Source organism: Protomyctophum bolini (assembly GCF_963924005.1).
Source record: "Protomyctophum bolini genome assembly, chromosome: 16".
Lineage (NCBI taxonomy): Eukaryota > Metazoa > Chordata > Actinopteri > Myctophiformes > Myctophidae > Protomyctophum > Protomyctophum bolini.
The window spans coordinates 13,879,807-13,903,673 of NC_137877.1; the positions used below are offsets into that span (position 1 = coordinate 13,879,807).

Below are 23,867 nucleotides of genomic sequence, written 5' to 3' on the forward strand. Positions count from 1 at the left end.
GATTTTGTATTTGCCAGTGAGATCTCATCGACCGCCGCCTTCTCTCTGCTCTCATCGAGTCGAGCTGTGATCGATTGGTAGAACCTGGAACACATCGTCTGGTCAAAGCAAGGCAACACTACTACGAACAGTGAGCTATTATTTGCTGTGTTTTAAAGGTAAGATCAGGGATCTAACATTCTATATTATCCGCTAGAAAATGTAAGACAATAATATAAATCTGTTTTCCCCAACATTGAAACGCGTGTTTGTGTTTGTGTAAAGTATAGTTCCAGTCAGGAAATGCACACGTGGGTGCATGAGTGTGTGAGTGTCGAAAAGCTACTTGGGTGTGCGCTATTTTGTTATGACTTTTATCCGATGTGGTGGGGATATGTCTCTTAATACAGTGTAATAACGGTGTAACCCCGCTCATCCTGCCCACCCAGTGGAATGAAACAATCAGCATGTGGACATTAACACGCTGTCTGTTTTGATGTTGACTGTTTTCCTTAAACTCAGTGTTGGAGTAGCTAGCCTTGGATGATCAAGATTATAATAGATACAAAACAAATCTATGATAGTCTTTATAGTCTTTGATTGATCCAAGGCTAGTGTTGGAATGTTGTCTGTGGAGTGGGACAGCTACATACCTAGCTGTAGTGTTAGCCAGGCTGTATCTCTTCATAAACAGAGCTACACAGCTACTATGGAATAGAACATTAAAATTATACATTTGTATTAATTTGTATATGATGCAATTGATTGTCATTTTTTTATTCCACAGTAGGCTATGCAGAATGGGTATATTTATCTAACACAAGTATTATCTATATATCAAACACAAGTATTATGACGTATGACATCTGATTGTGTAAAAGTCTACAGACACATGTTAAATTATCTCTTTGATCTGGCGACAAACAAAATAACTGCACTCAAACCTCGGTGTGCCACTGCTCTGGTCCATACAGTAGCTCTAATGCGTTGCAATTAGAGCTATGGAACAGAGCTAGATGTGCCACTGCAAATGTAGTGATGGAGCTTTTGTCAAGCTAGCTACTTTACAGTACATGATGGCATAGATAGCTGTTTATTTGATTGAATACTTTGTAGTGGGAAAAAAGTATTAACCCATGGGGGACACCTTTCAACTTCTTGTTTATGAGAGTGGATATAAAGGTCTTGCAGCAATTTGTAGAAGCTGAAGAAAGATTACGTCTTAATTGTCAAATGTTCTAATCATGAATACTATAGTTTGAGAACCACTTATATAGAAACATAGGTTGACATTATGGAATCTGTTCTCAGGTCTATAATAAACCCGTCCATTGTCTTTGTGTGTAACTTTCAGAGCATCGCCATCCCTGGTCGCCGCGAGGCTCTGCAGAGCCACCCACCACCACCACCATGGGGCTGACCAAGCAGTACCTGCGTTACGTTGCCAGCGCAGTGTTCGGGGTGATCGGCAGCCCGAAGGCCAACCTCTGCTACGTGACCCTCCGTGGAGGCGAGAGGGGACGCTACGTGGCCGTGGCCGCGTGCGAGCACGTCTTCATCTGGGACACGCGCAAAGCTGAGAAGGTGATCGATGTGAAATGCTGCCAGACACGAAAATAAAATCATTCATTCATTCATACAACAAGCTATACAAATGTGAGATATTATTATTACCAGATAAGAGCTGGGGGAACTTGCTTCCAGATTCGGTCCAACAAACAACAACCCATTCTGTTGCTTCTCTGCAGATCTTGATTCTAGAGGGTGTCAAACACGAAGTGACCTTCCTCTGCCCCTCCCCCGATGGCGACCACTTGGCCGTGGGTTACGAGGACGGCGCCGTGCGCATCTTCAGCCTGGTCAGCGGTGAAAGCAACGTCTCCTTCAATGGACACAAGTCGGCGGTCACCGTCATCCACTACGATGCGCTGGGGGCTCGGCTGGTCACAGGCTCCAGGGTAATAAATAAATAAAGCAAAGCAAAGCAAAGTTACCATGTTTACCCAGGGTAACTGGACTAAGCTCAATAACTTGTTTACAGCCAGGCCCTGCTCATAGAACATTTCATGGTAGGGGTTCAATGCCTTAATAACACTTTCTTGTGTTCTTGTTTTGTTTTGTTTATACCATTAAGACCTGAGACCAGATTCTACAAAATGTCTTCTAAATCCTGACAGTTTTCTGAAAAAAACAATGTTTCTATGTCGAAGGTTGGACGCAGAGAAAGAATATACAGTATATATTCAGAGATTTCCACACATTTCAAGATTTAAAAAAAATAGCAGATCTACAAGCTCATAGCATGGCACTGAGTGCCGCACTATGAGCTTGTAGATGTAAATTTGGTGTAAATTAACGCCCTACTTGATCATACTACAGTGGCACTGGCACACACAAATATCAAAAGTAGCAGCTCTAAATGTGCCGCAAAGCGACATGTTTTGAGCTTGTAGATCTGCTACTTTTGCTATTTTTGAAATTTTTAATCCTGAAAAGTAAAGGTTTTGGACATGCGGTTTCCACCCGACAGAGATGGTCATGGTCACGATATGTTATTTCCATGTATCATTCAACTCTCATGTGTTTTCTATCAGTTACTGACTCGCCTCGGGAAAATACCAAAGATTAACAGCAGCAAAAACTATATAATATATAGTTGGTGTGTGTGTGTGTGTGTGTGTGTGTGTGTGTGTGTGTGTGTGTGTGTGTGTGTGTGTGAAGAAGAAGAAATGTGTGTGTGTGTCAGTTTTTTAACTTCCACACCTGTATCCAGGCGTATCCTCAGTACGTCCAAAACACAGCATTTATCTCTCAAACTTGACTATTTAAAACACTTCTGGGATAAACGGTCTCACGCCAGGAATGATGTGCGCTCCCTTGGAGAGCACGATTGTCGATTCTATGAACTCAGCTCGTGTTTAACCTCGCCTGCACGCCCAGGCCCGCTCTCCATTCAGATTCTTCATTCATCGTTAAAGGAGAATTCCATACTAAAAGGCTTTCTTACCTTTCTTTGTAGTTGTTACGTCCCCACCAAAAAGGTCCACGTGTTATTTTGTGCAAATTGGCTATTTCCCTACCATAAGCCCTAAATTAATTGCATTGAATGGGAATTGAATGGGGCTATGGGGTGTTGTGCTAATTCGCTTATTTTCATCGCTCAAAATTATAATTTCTTTGTATATATCCTCTCTTCATAATGTAAATAATATCCCAAGCGGCACACTTTACTACTTCTTTCGATGGAAATAAGCAAATTGGCATAACACCCCATAGCCCCATTCAATTCCCATTCAATGCAATGCAATTCATTGAGGGCTTATGGTAGGGAAAATAGCCAATAAGGAGTTTTTGCACAAAAAAACACCTGGACCTCTTTGGTACAAAGAAAGGTAAGAAAGCATTCTAGCATGGAATTCTCCTTTAAGGAATGCTACAAAAACAAATTGATGTACAAGTGCAGAAAGTTTCCCTGTCATAGTACCTGAAAGACTATTGCACTGTAATTACATACTCTCCTCCCCCCCCCCCCCCTTCAGGACACGGATGTGATCGTTTGGGACGTGATTAACGAGTGTGGTCTGTACAGGCTGAAGGGTCATAAGAACGCCATCACCCAGGCGCTGTTCCTCAAGGACAAGAACCTGCTGGTCACCAGGTACACATGTTTGTCTTCATTGAGTCAGTGAGCGTCTCTAACTAACCACATGCATCCTAGCGTCTCTGTTCTTGTCTTCATTGAGCGTCTCTATAACCACATGCATCCTAGCGTCTCTGTTCTTGTCTTCATGGAGCCAGTGAGCATCTCTAACTAACCATGTGCATCCTAGCATCTCTGTTTTTGTCTTCATTGAGCCAGTGAGCGTCTCTATAACCACATGCATCCTAGCATCTCTGTTTTTGTCTTCATTGAGCCAGTGAGCGTCTCTATAACCACATGCATCCTAGCATCTCTGTTTTTGTCTTCATTGAGCGTCTCTATAACCACATGCATCCTAGCATCTCTGTTCTTGTCTTCATTGAGCGTCTCTATAACCACATGCATCCTAGCGTCTCTGTTCTTGTCTTCATTGAGCGTCTCTATAACCACATGCATCCTAGCATCTCTGTTCTTGTCTTCATTGAGCCAGTGAGTGTCTCTATAACCACATGCATCCTAGCGTCTCTGTTCTTGTCTTCAGTGAGCGTCTCTATAACCACATGCATCCTAGCATCTCTGTTCTTGGCTTGTCATAATATGCCAACATGTAGACGACAACAGGTGAAATTTGAGAGAGAGATTTGGTGTAGAGGGGGAAAAAAGGAGGGGACAAAGTATATTAACCCCGGTCAATAACGTCTCTGTCGGATGGAAACCTCATTAAATGGTAAATGGTGCATTTATATAGGGCCTTTTTCCAAGGCGCTTTACATAGATTGGGCATTACATTCACCCATTCACACACACATTCATACCACCGATGGCAGCGGAAACCATGCAAGGCACCAACCAGCACATCAGGAGCAGTTAGGGGTTCAGAGTCTTGCGACACTAACTCTGGGGGAGCCCAGGTTCGAACTGGCAACCTCGCGGCTCGCGGTTATACCATCCAGCCACTCTACCCCTGAGCCACCGCCAAAAGAGTTACTTTTCAGGATTACAATTCAAAATCGGCAAAATTAAGTAGCAGATCGAAAAGCTCAAAACGCGTCGTTTCATGTCGTATTTGGAGCTTGTGGATCTGCTGCTTTTGATGCTTTCGTGTGACGCTGTAGTGAGATCAAGTAGGCCAGGCACTAACCCATTCTGACCTGAGATCAGATTCATACGAGGTTTCCACTGGACACACACTGGTCTGATTAACCCATTCTGACCTGAGATCAGATTTTAAAAAATGTCAGTCGTTCTTCGATTTTTCAAAAATAGCAGACCTACAAGCTCGTAGCGCGCCACTCGGTGGCGCGCTATGAGCTTGTAGATCTGCTATTTTTAAATAGCTAAAGCATAACATGATGCTATCACCAAAACGGGTTCCCGGTCAGAATGGGCTAATTCACAAAAAGTAAAAAAAACAAGAGGAGAAAAAGTATGGAGAAAAGAGGTTTCTGCCCGACAGGCATGCAGACCACACTTCAGTTGACGGATCACACTGACTCTGTTTTCTTTGGTTCCTTGCTGTCCAGTTCGACAGACACCTTTGTAAAGTGGTGGGACCTGGATACTCAGCATTGCTTTAAAACCATGTTGGGACACCGCAGTCAGGTGAGTCACAAACGCCTCTCTGTTTCCCACACGTTAGATTGTTGTGTGAAATGGTCTGCCTTTCTATTATAGCATATTATATATGTGTATTGTTGTGTATTATTAATTTAATAATCACATGAACCCTAGTCTCAACTTATGTCACGTACCCCACCCCCTTAGATAGCATTCAGGGCTCGAAATAGCGACCATTTTGGTCGCAAATGCGCCTGAATTTTAACCTTTGCGACCTAAAAATATATTTGGGAGCACCAGTGCTACTACAAATAATTACTGTGGTGCGCCTGGCTACAACGATCAATTCTCGAAAAACGGGCGCTCTGAGCCGCAGCCGCTCTATCCAACTCCACTGCAGACTCCTGTCTGCTAGCTGCACTAGCACTTGATGCTAACAAACCAACGTGTGTAGTTAACTACTCTTTGACACAACGGTACGGGACAACGTTGAGCGCTGCATCGCTCACATTCCAGAGCGCCTCGGCTCGCAACTTCACTATGTGTCAGAAAGTACATTATTTCAAGGCAGCGATTCAGAAAAGACCGGAGCGGTACGCTACGGACTCTGTGATTGTAATTTGTAAAAGAGGAGGAGGCGGACCGGCGTGTGTGTGTGTGTGTGTGCGCTCGCGCGCTTGCAAGAGAGAGAGAGAGGGAATGAGAGAGAGGTAGGGAATGAGAGAGAGGGAGGGAGAGAGAATAGCAGACTTGTAAGTGTTTCTACCTGGTTTCTACATAGCAGCAGTATTGCTACTTTTACTTAAGTATAACATTAGAGTAATTTTCCAGCACTGAAGTGGTAGGCATAGTGAGTAGGCATAGCTATAAATACCATGTTTTACATAGAAATTATTTTATATTAGAAATTCTAATTATATGATCTAAATAGGCTATGAAGGTGAAAAACACAAAACAAAGAAAAAGAAAACGGGTGATGTGACTGGCCGGAATCAGTGTAGACTAGATCGAGGGTCCTCAACTGGAGATGTTTGATGCCTCGGCCTCTTTGAAGAGATGGATGGATGAGGGACAGAAAGTCTGGACACTACATTTTAAATTCTGGCATGTATTTTTATACTTTAGTCATTTTATGTTATTTGTAAACCACACGTTATATTATTGTTTTTATGAATGTAAAAAATCGATTACATATTAGTGCTCCTTAGATTTTGGTGGGTGCTCCTAATTTTTTTCTGGTGCTCCTTCATTTTGAAATTGGGAGCACCAGTGCTACCAAGTAAAAAAGTTAATTTCGAGCCCTGCCATTTCTGTAGACTTAGATAGCATTTGATACAGACTTATAGCATGTTATGTAGACAGCACTATAATTGCATTGTATGTAGTCATAGCACGTCATATGTATAGCATAGTAGTATATATGTATAGTTTATATGTATATTTTCATTATATAGATATTCCACTGTTACTTTCTTAGCTTACGCATGTTTCATGATAAATGTTTTTATGTGATGTATTCCCATGCTTTTTTGTTCTTGCTTAATGTAAGTCGCTCTGGATTAAGAGAAATGCCTAAATTGTAAATTGTAGCATTCAATGTAGACATAGCACTCTTATATAGTGTATACGCACAGTTTCATTATAATAGATATTCCTTAATTCCACTGTTCTTAGCATATAGTTCTTGATGACTATTTCATTTGTTATGTATTTGATGTATTACCATGTTTTGTTTTTGCGTACTCTGTAAGTCGCTCTGGGTTAAGAGCGTCTCCTAAATTGTAAATTGTGTTCTGGGGAAAACATTCAGCGAAAATGGCAGATCTAGATCATCTGCTATTTTTGGCGAAGAGATTTTGAATTAGAGCAAAGAAAAGGAGTAGAAGTAAGGAACCGTGTGTGTGTGTGTGTGTGTGTGTGTGTGTGTGTGTGTGTGTGTGTGTGTGTGTGTGTGTGTGTGTGTGTGTGTGTGTGTGTGTGTGTGTGTGTGTGTGTGTGTGTGTGTGTGTGTGTGTGTGTGTGTGTGTGTGTGTGTGTGTGTGTGTGTGTGTGTGTGTGTGTGTGTGTGTGTGTGTGTGTGCTAGGTGTGGAGCATGGTACTGCTGAACCAGGAGCGCAGGCTGTTGACAGGCTCCTCAGACAGTGAGCTGAGAGCCTGGGACCTCACGTACCTGCAGGAGGTGAGTGCTCAATGTCAACCATGTGCTTTACAGCAGAGAAAAAGCGATGAGAATTTGCGTCCTCACCTCTGTCTTCAATGTTTGTGTTTACACAATGTTTGTGTTTACACAATGAGTCTGTCTGGTGTTGTTTAGGGCAAAGATTAGTGCTTTAATGAATCCATGTTGTGTTGTTCAGGGTAAGGCAGAAGGTGAGCCCAAGGACAAAAAGGGGAAGACTCTACTAGAGGATGATGACGACGATGAAGACCAAAGTGACGGGCCCGATGAGAGTGCTGAAGAGGTAACAGCAGTCAAAGCGGGGTCCGGAGACCCCCAGGGGCCCTTGACGGGGTTCCAGGGGGTCCCCCAGCAAAATGAACACAGCATCACACAATCATTTGAACCCCTTTATCCATATTTTATAGGTTGACTATTCCAAAACGCTACAGAAACAGGAGATATGCTCCTGCCCTATGGGCCTCATGGCTCGGCTCGGCTTACTTACTTTTACTTTCTGGCAGAGTACTAAACTGGTTTGAATACTAAACTTGTTTGAATCTTAGTTAGCTTATTACCGGTACACATCTGTGCGGACACAAACAACACGCAAAGTTCTGCAAGGATCCATTCTAGGGGCCCTACTGTTCAATATCTACATGCTTCCACTATCTCACACTACTCTTTTTTTTCTTTCTATCTCTCTCTCTCTCTCTCTCCAGAGGATAGTGAGCTGTAAGGAAGCGGGTTCCATCCTGAGGTCGGCGAGGGACCGATTGGTCTCCATGACGACTGATGCCCGGGGAAAAGTCTTGGCGTGCCATGTGAGTGTGTGTGTGTGTGTAACGTTTGACCTTGTATGACTGTTCATACAGCCGCAGGGCTCCAGTGAGAGGTTCCGTGAGGCCAAGTCAATGTTAGCACAATATTAATTTTGTCTCAAAATATTGTTGCTGTCAGACATAAACCTCTTATCTAACTTTTTGTGTCTTTTCGTAAATGAACACCATACTACGGCGTCAAACAAAAGCATCAGAAGTAGCAGATCTTGAAGATCTGCTACTTTTTTTTACCGGGGGAGGAGCGGACCAAGTATGAGATCTGGGGCAGCCCAGGTCAGCCAAGTATGATTCATCATGGAAACCCCATATGACTGAAACTGTTACCTTTCAGCATTCTAATTAGAACACAGCTAATCCACGCAGATCTACGAGCTCCAAACAGATTCAAGCTTGTGGAGCTGCTACTTTTGATGCTTTTCTGTGACACTGTACTGTGACAATTTACGAAAAAGCACAAAAAGTTAAAACGGCAACGTCTGTCTGTCTGTCAGGGTAAAGACTCGGTTCTGGAGCTGTTCTCCGTGCTGTCAGAAGATGAGGTGGAGAAGAAGATGACCAAGAGGCTGAAGAAGGCCAAGAAGAAGATGAGAGAGTGAGAAGGAATATTCCCTTTTATCCAATCAGGAGAGAGATCTCATACAGGATAATTAGAAGTGACAACACACAGAAATGAGCAAACACAATTGGAACTGGAACACAAAATGAACTTTCTGTCTATGAAAGAGCTGGAAAGACCCCTGTTACTGGAAAAACACTATACCAATGAGTAATCTCTTTGAACAAAACACATCACTTACCCTACCTTAAAAAAAGAAAAACGGGTACACAATATGACTGGTGATGAGATCTTGTGCACAAGCATAGAAGTTATTAGAAGTGTTGATGCTAACCGTGGTGTATGACTGCCCCCTGCTGTAGAGCTCAGGAAGGTGCAGAAGAGACAGTGGAGGCCAGCGTTGAGAGGAGGCTGAAGGATGAGATCCTCAGACTGACGGGGATCAAGGCCTCTGCCAGCATCAGGTCAGTGTTCTGTCTGACAGAGATCTGAAACACACACACACACACACACACAGCAAATCGTTTCTGTCGGGAAGTAATCTCTTGTTTCTGTCGGGAAGTAATGTCTTATCTCCATATTTTAACTTTGTGTTTTTTAGTTTGGAAAGTTAACGCCCGACTTGATCATAACTGTACAGTGTCACACAGAAGCATCAAAAGTAGCAGTTATGCAAGCTCAAAACGCTTGAGTATGGCATTAATTCACAAAATAAATCAGCAAATTCTGTGGATGGAGAATGGATCTCACTGAACTCTTAACCCATCTAGACCTGAGGACACATCTGTGTGTGTCACCTTAGCGTTTAACTACTTTAACAATTATTTTATACTTTAGCTGTTGAAAATTGTATTAAAATCATGAAAACATGTGCAAATCTTTGAATATATATTCTTTCACAGCGAACGATTTGAACCCATACCGTTGCTTCTGGGGCGTCCCTGGAACAACCTATTTTCAGATGGGGGTCGGTGGCCGAATACAGATCATTTTTGGGGTCCTTGAGATGAAAACGTTTGAGAACCCACTGACAATAATAACATAGGTTTTCAGGATTTAGAAGACATTTTGTAGAATCAGGTCTCAGGTCTAAATGGGTTTTTAACTCCCCTGCTGACCGGCGCCATCGAATTGAACTCTTCCCTCCTCCTATCCCCGCCAGGTGGGTGGACTGCGTGTCGTGTGCGGGCGGCGAGCTGAAGGTGGCGCTGCTGCTGCAGAACAACACGGTGGAGACGTACTCGCTGAAGACGCAGGACAAGCCCCTCCCCCCCGCCAACAAGACGGCCCGCCTGACGCTGGGCGGCCACCGCAGCGACGTGCGCACCCTGGCCTTCAGCTCAGACAACATGGCCGTCCTGTCCGCCTCCGCCGAAACCGTCAAAGTGTGGAACAGGTGAGGCTTGGTTGTTGTTTTTGTTTGTTTTTAAATTTTCTTTCTCATATGCACATCCGCTTAACACCGTGAGGGCTTCGAATGATTTAATCCAACGTTCCCCCCTGCTTAATAGCTAAACCCGCTATTTGTTTAATGTTTTTAATTCACCGTTTTTGAATAGTTAAGAAGAAACAGCGGATTTGTCACGGACCTGGTGACGAGGCCGTCGCGTTATGACGATGAAACCGGAAATCAAGCCATGCTCTGGGCTTCTGGGAAAATGAGCTCAATGCAACGGGGTGTTTGTTCGGCTGTTTATTCAGTCTTAATATTACTAGATCTCAGTGCTGCATTTGACGCGGTCGGGTCGACCACAATACACAGACTGAAAAACTGGGTGGGACTATATGGCACCACCGGCTCAGTGGCCTTTTGGTTAGAGTGTCCACCCTGAGACTGGGAGGTCGAGGGTGTACTTGTACATCAAGCTGCCTCACGCTACAGAAACAGGAGATGGATACTTTTACTTTCTGGCACAGTACTAAACTGGTTTAAATACTAAACTTAGAGAACTGAGACTAGTTTGTATTCTATCGCTTATTACACATCTGTGCGGACGCAGAGTTCCGCAAGGATCCATTCTAGGACCCCTACTGTTCAAACATGCTTCCACTAGCTCAGACTGTTGAAAACAACAAAATAATCTATACCATAGTTGTGCAGAAAATACACAAATCGACATAACCGTATCACCAGATCACATTGAATTGCCTTGTTGTTGAAATGTGCTATTACAAATAAAACTGCCTTGCTAGGCATGGGCCGCGTGGCGATGTAAAATTGTGTTGATTTGATTGGTTAGCCTGAGAGGTATGTCCCAGAGTGGTGTCATTGAGGGGGCAGAAAACAGCGCTCAAGCGAGTTTTAAATACATTGTTTTCTACGAGGGCGGCGAAGATATCAGCAATTCCAGGCATGTGTGCAACATGACAACTGTTTTAAAGTATTGTACAGTGACAACTAAAGTCTCTGTGATGTTTATGTCATTAAATTAATTAAAGCTGAGTCTAGTGCATTCTGTGTAGAAGAGCTGCCGTTGAACTGGCCCCATGAAGTGAACGGAGTTGACACAACTCTCTCATCTAAATGGCGCCCCCTCCTGTCACAGGTCTACTCTGCAGGTGATTCGAACCATGGCTTGTGAATATGCTCTCTGCTCCCTCTTTGTGCCTGGAGACAGACAGATTATACTGGGAACTAAGGTATATTAACATGCACACACACACACACACACACACAGTCACACACACACACACACACTTACTTTTCTTTTTTTTAAGTTTAATTTCAATAATAATTATGTTTAAGTGCTGCCTTGTACACCAAAATATTTTAGCATTGGCTATTAAAAAACAGCAGATGTACAAGCTCACACCACGTCAATTTGTGCCGCACTGCGAGCTTGTACATCTGATGGGAGTCCACGGCCCCAAACGTTTGAGAACAACTACTGATTTAGACGGCATGTGTAGAGCCGGCCTCAGGTCTAAATGGACATCACATTTCTCGTCGTCATTCTAACACGTTGTTCTCCCTGTCAGAGTGGGAAGCTGCAGATCTTTGACCTGGCCTCAGGAAATCTCCTGGACAGAGTGGACGCACACGACGGAGCACTGTGGTCCCTCTGTCTGGCCCCTGACCAGGTAGATACATCACTGTCACTCCAATGTCTGTCTGTCTGCCCTTTTCCTCTCCTGTAGGACTGCACTTTTCACTAATGTTTGACGTAAGACAAATCGTAACTTAAAGTGTGTGTGCGTGTGTGTAATTTCCACAGCGGGGGATAGTGACTGGAGGTGCAGACAAGACGGTGAAGTTCTGGGAGTTTGAGCTGGTGAAGGATGAGAAGACGGAACAGAAGTAAGTTGTCACCTGTTGCTTTCCTGTTTTCTTAACATCCAGTTTTATTGCTGCTTGTAACTCCCGTTTCATAAATAACATTATGCTAGTGCTGCATGGTTCTTGATCAAAAATAATTGAGATCACGATTATCACATAATTATCATTTTTTCCATGAAAATACGTATTGTCTGTAGTTGTTGAACATACATTCAAAATGTGCCACCTGGAGCCTGAAGTACCTTAAAGTATTGTGGCTTTAAACAGACAACATCAAAGTGCTTGACTTATACCTCTCTTAAAGTCTGCACGGTTCTTGCTCGATTTAGAAATGAGATCACATTGGTGTCTGAATCTAGATCTCGATCTTGATCTCACCTTGCCTAATCCAGGAGGCTAGCGCTGAAACACACGCGCACCTTGCAGCTGGAGGAGGACGTGTTGTGTGTGAAGTTCTCTCCCAACCACCGTCTGCTGGCCGTCTCTCTGCTGGACTGCACCGTCAAGATCTTCTACACAGACACTCTCAAGGTAACACCGTGCACTCCAGTGACCCCTATAGTGGACGAGGAGAAGAATCAATGTACAGTACAATGCACATTTTTACCACTGAAGTAGCCTGGGCAGCATTCCTTTTACTGGTTTATGATCCGGTCGGGAGCGGATGATATCGTTACGTCATGTTGTAGTCATTGTTTTGTAGTCATCAGGCATCACCTTCTAAACCAGAACTTCCTTTGCCTCAAACCGGAAGAATAATTCCTTTCCAATAAAAGCTGCAGGCTACGAGAGAACGAGTCACGCTTTTATTGGCAAGGTATTATTCTTCCGGTTTGAGGGAAAGTAAGCTACGTCCTCCTGGTGGGGGAGTACGACAGCATGTGGCCAAGACACAGACATGTGTGGGGCGGATTTAACTAGCATATAATTACTCAAGTAGGAGATGAATAGGCGAGACATTAATTTGAATTAACTCTAAATAGATCAGCCATGCACGAGGTGTACTTGAGAAAAGGCACTGCAATGCCAAACATTTTAAGCACACGTATGGTTGCCTGTTTCCCTCTTCAATTCAAGTACATTTTATTTTATTAAAGTGTCAAATCGTGTCGGGGGGAAGAAAGAGAGAGAGGGGAGAAGAGGCAGAGAGAGAGATACAGGCAAATACAAGTAGTGGCATTAGCAATATTAATAAATGTAATAGTGTAAGATCACATATGGTATAGCAATTATGTTAGATAATATATAGTGGTATAGTATAAGAATATTAAGATAATATACAGTGTAGTCATGGTATACCGTAATATAATACTCGTAGCAATCCATGGTCGTGCTCTGTGAAAAGGCCTGTAACTCTCTCCTCCAGTTCTTCATACTGGTGATATGACTGAATGTTTCCCTCTCTCTCTCTCTCTCTCTCTCTCTCTCTCTCCTGCAGTTCTTCCTGTCTCTGTATGGACACAAGCTACCTGTACTGTGCCTGGACATCTCTCACGTGAGTGCTTTCTCCCCCCGCCTCTCATTGCATACCGTTTGTTTTTGTGTTTTTTTCTCGTAAATGTACGGCCCGCTTGATCAAAAGTAGCAGATCTGCAAGCTCAAAATGTGGCACAAATCGACGCGTTTCGAGCTTGCCCAATCTGCTACTTTTGCCATAATTTAATTTGAACCCCATTTTCGGATACATGATGTTTCTACCCGACAGAGACGATATGCATCCTGGTGGCTTTACGGGTCGTTGCATTTTGTCTACAGGACAGGTCATTGGATTTAGTATTTAACCTCCCTTCCATCCTAAGTTCCTAACTCTCTCTCTCTCTCTTTCTCTCTATCTAGGACAGCATGCTGATCGCCACAGGCTCTGCCGACAGGAACCTGAAGATCTGGGGTCTGGACTTTGGTGACTGCCATCGCTCCATGTTTGCTCATGATGACAGGTACTGTATAGCTAAAGCCTTCCCTAGGCCCTAGCTAAGGCTAGGGCCTAGGGTTTCAGTACGCTAGCTGCTAGGGTACTGAAACCAAAGCCATGTTAGTGAAACCAAACTTTAGTTTCGAACTGAAAGCAGTGTTTCAACACCTAGGATAAATAAGGTGTAGACGGCGGTGGTGAATATTTATATTGCACGCTGATGAACAGGTAAAACATTAATCGACCTGAATATGAAGATGTACGCTACTCTGGATCCCCAGAGTTATTGAGAGAGCCAGTATGACACTCTTGTAGACTTCCATTCTGCAAATGTAGAATATTACCAAAACACTCATTGCCAAACCTTTCAGTTGTTTTGGAATTATTTTCCGTGCGTTCAGAGATGGCGAGAACAAGAATAGTCCAAACGTATTGGTGTCAGGTTGCAGCAAGATCAAACTATCAAAATGTGCTGTAACTCTTCGGTGGGTCTCGAGCCGAACTTCTCCTCAGCTCTCCAGTTTGTAACTAGATATGAAGTGTCCGTACTAGCGCAAAGAATATATAACTTTAGTTAAGAAGACATAAGACAGAGCCGTTTTCTATCGTTAGATATATATTACGGTATATCAATAAAATATGCATAGATACCATACAGAACAGACCCATCACATGATGGTCAAGGTAACGCATGCATGCACACACACACACACACACACACGCACACACTGAATAGACCCAGCGCATACAGGGCAAAAACCACCACACACACAGCTTAATATGTGTTCATTGTTTGCATAAAGAAACACAAGTGTCAGTGTGTAATGACATCATAGTCTCTGTAGGTTGTGTGTTTCCAGTGTGACTTCATGTGTTGTTGCCAGAGCCTGTGATCCACGTCCTCTCTCTGACCACAAGTGACCAGTGACTTCACACCAGCTGCTCATCATGTCACTGCTTCTCTACATCTGTTTTCTCCCTATCCCTTACATTACTTTAACCCTGTTTAGTCCTAAGTGAGGCCCATGTAATGTCTTCTAGATCCGGTTTTCTGAAAAGACGTGCGTTGCTATATCAGTGGTGCTCAAAGCCTGTTTTAATTGGTTAAAAATCTCTCTCTCTCTCTCTCTCCCTCCCCCTCAGCGTGATGTTCCTCCAGTTTGTCCCCAAAACACATCTGTTCTTCACGGCGGGGAAGGACAGGAAGATCAAACAGTGGGACGCTGACAAGTTTGAGCTCATCCAGACCTTAGAGGTGACTCACTCTCTCTTCACCATTATTTAATTAATCATCTCCTTCTCTTCACATGATTTATACTTAGTCCTACAACACAACACAAGTGTGAGCTTATAGATCAGCATTTCTTTGGCTGAGCAAGTCATACGACGGAGTATAATTTAAGCTATTATTGTCTCCTCTGTCGGGTGGAAACCTCATTCTGTCCAAAACTATACTATGACTTTTCAGGATTCACATTCAAATGTAGCAGATCTACAAGCTCGGAACGTGTTTTGTGTGACGCTGTAGTGTGCTCAAGTAGGACGTTAATTTACGCCCTTCATGAGAGGTTTCTGAGTGTGTGGAGAACTGCTCTGTTCTTTGGCCTTGCCTAGTTAGTACACATAATGGAACTGTTCCTGAACAAGACCCAGAACAGCTACTCCTGTGCACCCGAATCCATCTGAGCAGCCGTCAGCTGGATAAAGCTGTAAAAGAGGTTTCACCCTCCCCAGAAAAAAAAAAACCCTGGGTACATACTATTGGTCCAACTGTTATTAGACCGACAACCTAACCCAAACCCCTAACCTAACCCTAACCGCAAGCACGGCGCAACGCATGTCAGACCAACGCATGTCAGACCAACGCATGTCAGACCAACGCATGTCGGACCAACGCATGTCAGACCAACGCATGTCGGACCAACGCATGTCAGACCAACGCATGTCGGACCAACGCATGTCAGACCAACGCATGTCGGACCAACGCATGTCGGAGCAACGCATGTCGGACCAACGCATGTCAGACCAACGCATGTCGGACCAACGCATGTCAGACCAACGCATGTCAGACCAACGCATGTCGGACCAACGCATGTCGGGAGCGACGGGTGATTTCCTTATGCCGGACCTTTGGTGTGTCGGATCGGACTCCTTTACCTCTCTGGGGTCTTCACACTACTCTGCTCTTCTTCTGGAAACCGGGCTTCTGCTCTCCATCATCACACTCCTGGAAAAATTAGTGAGCTAATTTCCAGAACTAAAGACATGTGGACATTTGGTGTTATTGTTTCAATTAGCTCTGTGGCCCCCCCAAAAGAACTGAACCTTGAAGCTGGAGGAAGTAAGATAAAAAACTAGTTGGAGATTTTACAGATCTGCAATACACCGTAGATAGAATAAGGGTTGTTTTTAGCCTACCATATGTTTCTGCATATTTATATGCAGAAACCAATTATTTTCCTTTTACTTTTGATGTTTTCTTTTAACGTAAATGAACTCCCTACTTGATCATACTACAGCCTCGCACAAACGTAGCAGAAGTAGCAGATCTGCAAGCTCGTTTTGAGCTTGAATATGAATCCTGAAAAGTAGCCTACAACATTTTGGACATTCCACCCGACAGACCATATATATTGCATGCTGTCGTGAGCTTTTAGACCTGCTATTTTTGAGGATTTTTCTGAGTATAAAATCCTGCTTTCGTGGTTCATGTTTTGTTTTGTAATAATATTAATCTGCAAAGTAACTATTAATTAAGAAATAATTGTAGTGGAGTAAAAAGTTTTCAAAAAGGGGGAATAAAGTACAATATTGGCCTCGAGATGTAGTGAAGTTAAACTCATTCAGTGCCAACGGGTTTAAACCAGGTGTTGATTATATTCCACCGTTTTAGCTAAAAGAAAATTAAAATCCATTGTGCACGTCATGTGCATGTCATCACGTGCACACCATTTAGAGCAATTAAAACAAAACAGCTAAAATGTATTAAAAAAAAAAAAGAAAAAAAAAGACGTCATAAGGCTATAGCTCGCTATGTGGTGTCTCATGTGGCTCAAGTTCCCTTGAGACGGCGGGCCTCCGTCATGGTCTAGTCTATAGAGACTAGTCTGCCGTTGTTGTAGGCGAGAGGCACTTCCGCGTTGGCCACAGAAGAACAGTTGTTGTAGGCGAGAGGCACTTCCGCGTTGGCCACAGAAGAACAGTTGTTGTAGGCGAGAGGCACTTCCGCGTTGGCCACAGAAGAACAGTTGTTGTAGGCGAGAGGCACTTCCGCGTTGGCCACAGAAGCGGGGTGTGGTTATAAGCACAACCCGTATAGGATTTGGAGTCTGAGGACTAATCATTATGAAGATAGATTGAAAATAGGTGAAGTACCTTCAAGATGTATAAATTATCGAAACATTGGAATACTCAAGTAAAGTTAAAGTACAATGTACGTTACTTACCGCTTCTGCCACTGGTAGTAGTGTGCTGTAACTGGCTCCAGGGTCACCACCAGGAGGTGTGGTAGTAGTGTGCTGTAACTGTCTCTTGGTTCCAGGGTCACCACCAGGAGGTGTGGTGCCTCGCCATCAGTCCCAGCGGGGACCACATCGTCTCCTCGTCCCACGACAAGTCCCTCCGCCTCTGGGAGAGAACCAGGGAGCCCATCATCCTGGAGGAGGAGAGGGAGACGGTGAGTTTCATTATCAAAAGCATCATCATTTTTTAATATTGTACAAATTGTTTAGGAAACGTGGAGCGCTTGTGTGAAGGGGCACTCCTTCACGGTTCACGTTTTTTAAATCCCTGTGTGAACTGAATTCTGAAGTCACTGAAGAACAAAGAACACAACTAAACTAAACATTGTCCTTTTCCAGGAGCGAGAGGCTGAGTTTGAGGAGAGCATGGCCAAAGGGGACCAGCCTGTTGTGAGTAGCTATTATCCCTGTCTTTGAACAAACTTATAATCTTATGGCTGTTGTCGGGCAGAGACCCTGTTGTCTCCATGTTTTACCTTTTTGTGTTTATTTCGTAAATTAATGCCCATCATACTACTACAGCATCACACAAATATGTCCAAAATAGCAGGACTACTTTTGAGCGTGTCGATTTGCTGTTTGTTTTTGTTCTCTTTTGAATTAGCGTGGCATTAATTTACGAGAAAAAAAAACATATCGTCCGACAGGGACCAAATGTTGTGAGTGCCGTTGGTTTGAAAGGGCAGTTCAGTTCATTGATGACTGAGTCTTTCCTTCAGGTTCCAGGAGAGACCCAGGGAGAGGCAGCTCCAGCTGCCAAGAAGACCATCGAGACCGTTAAAGCTGTAAGTTGAGCTTCATTTGTCACTGCCAACAGACGGTGGTAGGGCCGCAACTCATTAGCTATTGTCTTAAGCGATTATTTCAATTTCAATTACTTTTTCGGTGCATTTATTTTCTCCTTTTTATATTATACAGTATTGAATATAAAAAATATAAATATGATGGATTTGTTTATAAACAGCTAAATCATCCGATTAACCACTTACTTACGCCTATTTTATACATTGTCTTCACAATGGTGTTGCATTTTAAACTTTTAGAAAATGTGTTTATTTAAGTATTTTATTAACATATATATATATACATATAAAGAGGTTATAGGTTATAGAAACTTGTGATCTCACGACATGCTGTGTGTGCGTCCCTTGCAGGCGGAGCGAATCATGGAGGCTCTGGAGCTGTACAGAGACGAATCCAGGAAAATGGAGGAACATAAATATGCGTGCGAGAACGCAGGCAAACAGGTGCAGGCCCTCAGATTGATTAGGATTATACACGACGATGTCGCTTGTCCACAACAACTGATAAGGCGTTGCATCGCAAGTCTTACCCATTAAATCCTGAGGCAGATTCTACAAATGGTTACAAATGGTTTTATGAAAAACTATTGTTGCTTTACGTATCAGTGGTGCTCACTCAACCTTTTTCATGTCAAAGATTTGATTTAAAATGTTTCACTTTAAAAACAAAATACGCTGGGTTTTATATGAACGGCAGCTCAGGTGTGTGAGTGAGTAATAATAATAATAGTCGTTTGGAGCTACTAAAACACCCGCATTAGAATGAAGACAACTAGCTCCATTCTAACTGCATTGTACTGTGGGAGGGGTGGGGGAAATGGAGAACAGGGGAATCTATGAAACAATTCAAGGCCAACATGTATGTTGGGACAGGATTATAGGCTGATTCATGGTACAATGTGTTTTGGTGTGGATTTCTCATTTAATGTTTTAATCTTTTTAATGCGGCTTATCCAACTATGTGTTGCAGTTACCTCCGCCCAGACCTAACCCTATCCTGGTGGCTTTTGGAAATGTCACAGTAAGTACAGAATACAGACCACTGTCTGTTCATATTCACATGTGATCACTTGGTTTTTCTATAGGATTTCCAGAAAAGTATAAAGACATATACAACACCACATATACATGTGACCTTTTAGTTATTCTGTAGATTTACATTTCTGATCGGTGCTGCTAACCGCTCCAACGTGTGGCTTTGTGTGTACCGGGGTATGTCTAGTTAGTGGCAGATGCCAAAAACTAGTTTTCTGGCTTTCCGAAATGACGTCATGTCACGTTTAATGTTTGTCTAGAGCATAATATAGTATCTAATGTATATTATATTGTATACAATTGCCATTACGTATGGGGGGAGGTAGGGAGGGAGAGGTAGAGAGGGCAGGAGAGAGAGGGGATCTCTGATAATGAGTGCACAGAACCTGAGTGAGTTGTAATGATGCTCTTTCTTCTTCTAGCCGTCCCGCTACGTCTTAGATGTGATAAAGAAGGTCCGCTCCAGGTGAGTTATGAGCACCACTTCATGGAAGATAAGACAGCTTTCTACTCAACAGTTTACAATTTTAGGCATTTAGCAGATGCTCTTAATCAAAAGCGACTTACAGTGAGCAAGAACAAAAACATGGTAATGCATCAGATGCATAAAAATAGTCATCAAGAATAATAAGTAAGCTAAGAACCTAACGGTGGAATATCTATAATGAAACTATGCGTATACACTATGGAGTACTATGTCTACATAAAATGCTCTCTAAGTTACATAAGTTGAACCTATGCATATGCCTGTACGGTCATCGAGGTTGGGGCAAGTGCTACGGGCTAAGATTGGCTAATGTACTTACAAATTCAACATTTACTTGAGTAAAAAAACTGTTACAGTAAGTGTCTGTAACTGTGAGTAAAATGGTCAGTAACTTTGTTAGTGTACAAATGGAACCACATTTTGACCCTTGTGGGTTTGTGACTCTGTGATCGTACAAACTTCATTACTGTACCTTACGGGTCCATTGGGTTCCAATTGTACTCATTCAGTTCACCTGGCCTCTGTGCCACGCACATTTGGACATTCTGACCAAACACAAGGAAAATACTGCAATGTGTGAGGAGTTAGCTGGAGGTGTCATTAAATGAAATGAAATGTGTCTCCTCTCAGTGAGCTGGAGGTGTCTCTGATGGTGCTGCCGTTCACCTACATCCCAGAGCTGCTGTGTCTGTTCAACAGCTACGTCAAGCAGGGCCTGGAGGTGGAGCTGGTCTGCCGCTGCCTGTTCTTCCTGCTCAGGTACACTCGCTCGCTCACCTAGGCCAACTTCCTGCTCAGGTTCACTCGCTCGCTCACCTAGGCCAACTTCCTGCTCAGGTTCACTCGCTCACCTAGCTCATTAGGACTTGGTCGTACAAAAAATTTCAGCCGTGAAATTTTATTTTTTGCTTTAATCCATGCACTCACTCTAGGGATGGGACAGGTACACTCGCCTAGTTCTGTAATATCTCAACTAAGGAAGAATAAGGAGATTGCTATCATACCCATGAGAGGCCCTGCTAACGTGATGCTATCTCTATCTCTCTCTCTCTCCCCCAGGATCCATTTTGGTCTGATCACCAGTAACCAGATGCTGCTGTCGGTCATAGACGAGTTGAGGACCAACACCATCTCCAAAGTCCAGGAGATTAGGGTAAGTGGTGACCAGGAAACTACAATGACAATAAACAACACTATATGGATTTTATAGCGATACCATGATATGATATATTTCTTTTCTTCTCTTACGTGTCCATTTGGTTCCATTTGTACACTCAAGAGTTACATGGACACTCATTATGGTGGTCCTTGAAAGTAAAAAGTGTGAGAACCACCTGTATTGTAATTGTATAGCAGACATTCTCATACCAACTCTGACAATGTGATAAACTGTTGAGTTCCTCAATGTTGGATCCGGTTCCGATCCAGCCCTACTGAGCAAGATGGCTAGAATGAAACCCGGCAGTATATTGTACCTCTGGTATCGCTGCACCGGACTTGAAACTGAGCCCGACCCTAACCCTATAAGGGCCGATTCATACTCGAAGTTCCGGGGGCGGGAACCGTACTAAAGTCGGCACTTCGTTGCCACTGAAATCATTTCGGCACTACAGAGGTATTTCCTCATTCATTCAGCCCGGCTTCGAGTTCAATTTGTCGGCCGTGAAGCCAAGAAAACACCGGTAGTTTGGAAGAGACACAAGCCACCTTCCAAATGCTTGTGGCCAGGAGGTGATCTCCACAGAGCGGGCAGCTGTTATAGCTGCCTCTCACTGGCCGAGCGATCTGGCTGCAGTGTTGTCAGACCTACTGCTCCTCTCCTCTCCTCTCACACAACAAATATACTGTCTAAAAGAATTACGGTACAAACCTATACTAGGCTACACAAATAAACACATTCACATAAAAAAAAACACAAGATACCTCCGTTCCCCACAACGCATTGCGTGCTTAACGAGCCGCGTTGCGCGCGCACACACACACACAGGAGGATGACGCACCGCACCAGCGAGGGTCAGTTATATTATGTATCCGCGGTGCAATGCTCATTTCCCGGCCACACAACATATCCATGTTAAGGACCTTCAATATTTACAAGCGACTTCGGTGCTAGCCGTGAGGGAGTAGGAATTGACTTGTATAGAGCCTATAACTAACTTCGGGTCTGGGACCTTTCCCCAACCGGCTTGTTTTGGGGACTAAATAGGAGTATCTGAATGTGCCCTAACTCACCTTCTCTGGCTGTGTTTTCAGGACGTGCTGGGCTTCAACGGCGCGGGCCTCCAGTTCCTGCAGCGCGAGATCGAGAGCAAGGAGGACGTGATGTTCTTCGCCGACGCCACTGGACGCCTGTCGGACAAGAGGAGGAAGCGCAGGAAGAGGGAGCGGGTCATCCTCACCGTCGCCTGAATCACCGTGACGACCACGCAGACATGAACAACACGCATGGCCGCCATATTGGCCCCAAGGCAAGCTGTGCCACCTAATGGTCACTATCGGGCAGAAACCTCTTATTCTATGTTCAAACTTTTTGTGTTTTTAGTTTTTTTTTTGTAAATTAACACCCTTCTTGATCATACTACAGCTTCACACGAAAGCATCGAAAGTAGCAGATCTGCAAGCTTGAAACGGGGTGCGAAGCGACACGCTTGGAGCTTGTAGATCTGCTACTTGGTGGTAACAGTAATGGGTATAAAAACAGAATAAAAAAAGATTTTTGTTACCACGGTGGTGATGTTTATTGATATACGATCCAGTGGCCAATGGGACAAATTGAGCAAAATTAGCTTTTGTAAGATAAATAACCACTTAACAAACAATCCCCCTCCCCTTAACTGTGTTACCTCACAATGAGTAGAGATTTACACAGTTGGTTCTTGTTTTTGTATTTTTTCCCTGTGACTGTTATAAAGTCCCGGTTAGGAGGATGTAACCGGGTGTTATTCACTGGCACGCTTCATTTCCCCAAATAAACTGTGCCTGTTGTTACTCCTGTTCAAGCACTCTGCCTGGTTTTTTTATAGCCGGCTTTTAAAAGGAATAAATGGTGGGCCGGTCGGTGGGAGAGACGTAGAGAGAAACAGAGAGATGTGTACTGGGCTTCCCACGACAGCCATAGAGCTCATGTAAACTGTTTCATACCGCAGTAAAACTATTTCCTTGTAAAAGAAAAACAAAAATACCTAAAAGGTATTTGTACTTTACTTGAGTATTTCCAATACTTTTACTTCTACTCCACTACATCTCGGATCTCCAAAAGTGTTACTTTTACTCCATTAGTTACTCCAGTTAGTACCGGTATGTGGATTTTGATTATTACAAAACATACATTAAGCCAGTGATACTCAACCTCAGGCCCGCGGGCCACATCAGGCCCGCGGGACCATTATGACTGGCCCACCAATGAAAATCTAAAAAAAAGAAGAAAAAAAAATCTGGAAAATGAAAAAAAAAAAAAAAAATCTGAATGAATCTTTAATTACATTATTATAAGTAATACTATTAGAGTTGTACTATTACTCAAACGAAAATAAAAGCTTGGGGGGGGGGGGGGATGCAATGCAAATGAAATTCCCTCACATCATTTTATAGCTAAACGGACAGAATTCTATTTTATTTGAATGATGAAACCCAGCTGCCATTAATAGTTGACAATGGAAATGGAAATTGCGGAAATTGTAATTGCAGAAATGGTAATTGCGGAAATTGCTCTTCACTTATAGCTATCTATTTTCAGGTAGATTGTTTTATTTTACTCAGTCAGCCATATCACTACTCATTTTTTTTCATGAAAAAGGTCATAGCTGGGTAATCTATTTTCAGGCAAATTGTGTTTATTGTATTTTATTTTACTCAGCCATAACAATTTATTTTCTGTTAACCAACTTGCTGGCTGGCAGGCAGGCAGACAGCTACTCATAGACAGGCAGACAGACAGACAGACAGCTACTCATGGAGAATTGGACAGGCAGGCAGTCAGACAGCTACTCATAGACAGGCAGACAGAGAGCTACTCATGGAGAATTGGACAGGCAGGCAGACAGCTACTCATGGACAATTGGACAGGCAGGAAGGCAGACAGCTACTCATAGACAGACAG

At 43.4% G+C, this 23,867-nt stretch overlaps 2 protein-coding genes across 2 annotated transcripts in view; both read left to right on the forward strand.

Annotated features, from left to right (window-relative positions):
* man1a2 (mannosidase, alpha, class 1A, member 2) overlaps window positions 1-23,867 on the forward strand; it is a 475,750-nt gene that overhangs the window by 321,665 nt on the left and 130,218 nt on the right. The gene's annotated exons all lie outside the window — the stretch shown is intronic.
* Window positions 26-22,762, forward strand: wdr3 (WD repeat domain 3). The gene is made up of 27 exons (XM_080785140.1): window positions 26-158; window positions 1,334-1,563; window positions 1,728-1,937; window positions 3,519-3,637; window positions 5,143-5,221; window positions 7,261-7,356; window positions 7,535-7,639; window positions 8,058-8,159; window positions 8,669-8,769; window positions 9,096-9,197; window positions 9,896-10,129; window positions 11,280-11,373; window positions 11,713-11,814; window positions 11,949-12,031; window positions 12,403-12,541; window positions 13,449-13,505; window positions 13,847-13,947; window positions 15,066-15,177; window positions 17,464-17,598; window positions 17,783-17,833; window positions 18,163-18,228; window positions 18,598-18,690; window positions 19,217-19,267; window positions 19,704-19,747; window positions 20,399-20,527; window positions 20,828-20,921; window positions 22,022-22,762. The coding sequence occupies exons 2-27, from the start codon at window positions 1,390-1,392 to the stop codon at window positions 22,175-22,177; spliced, it is 2,829 nt and encodes a 942-aa protein (XP_080641266.1). The 5' UTR covers window positions 26-158; window positions 1,334-1,389; the 3' UTR covers window positions 22,178-22,762.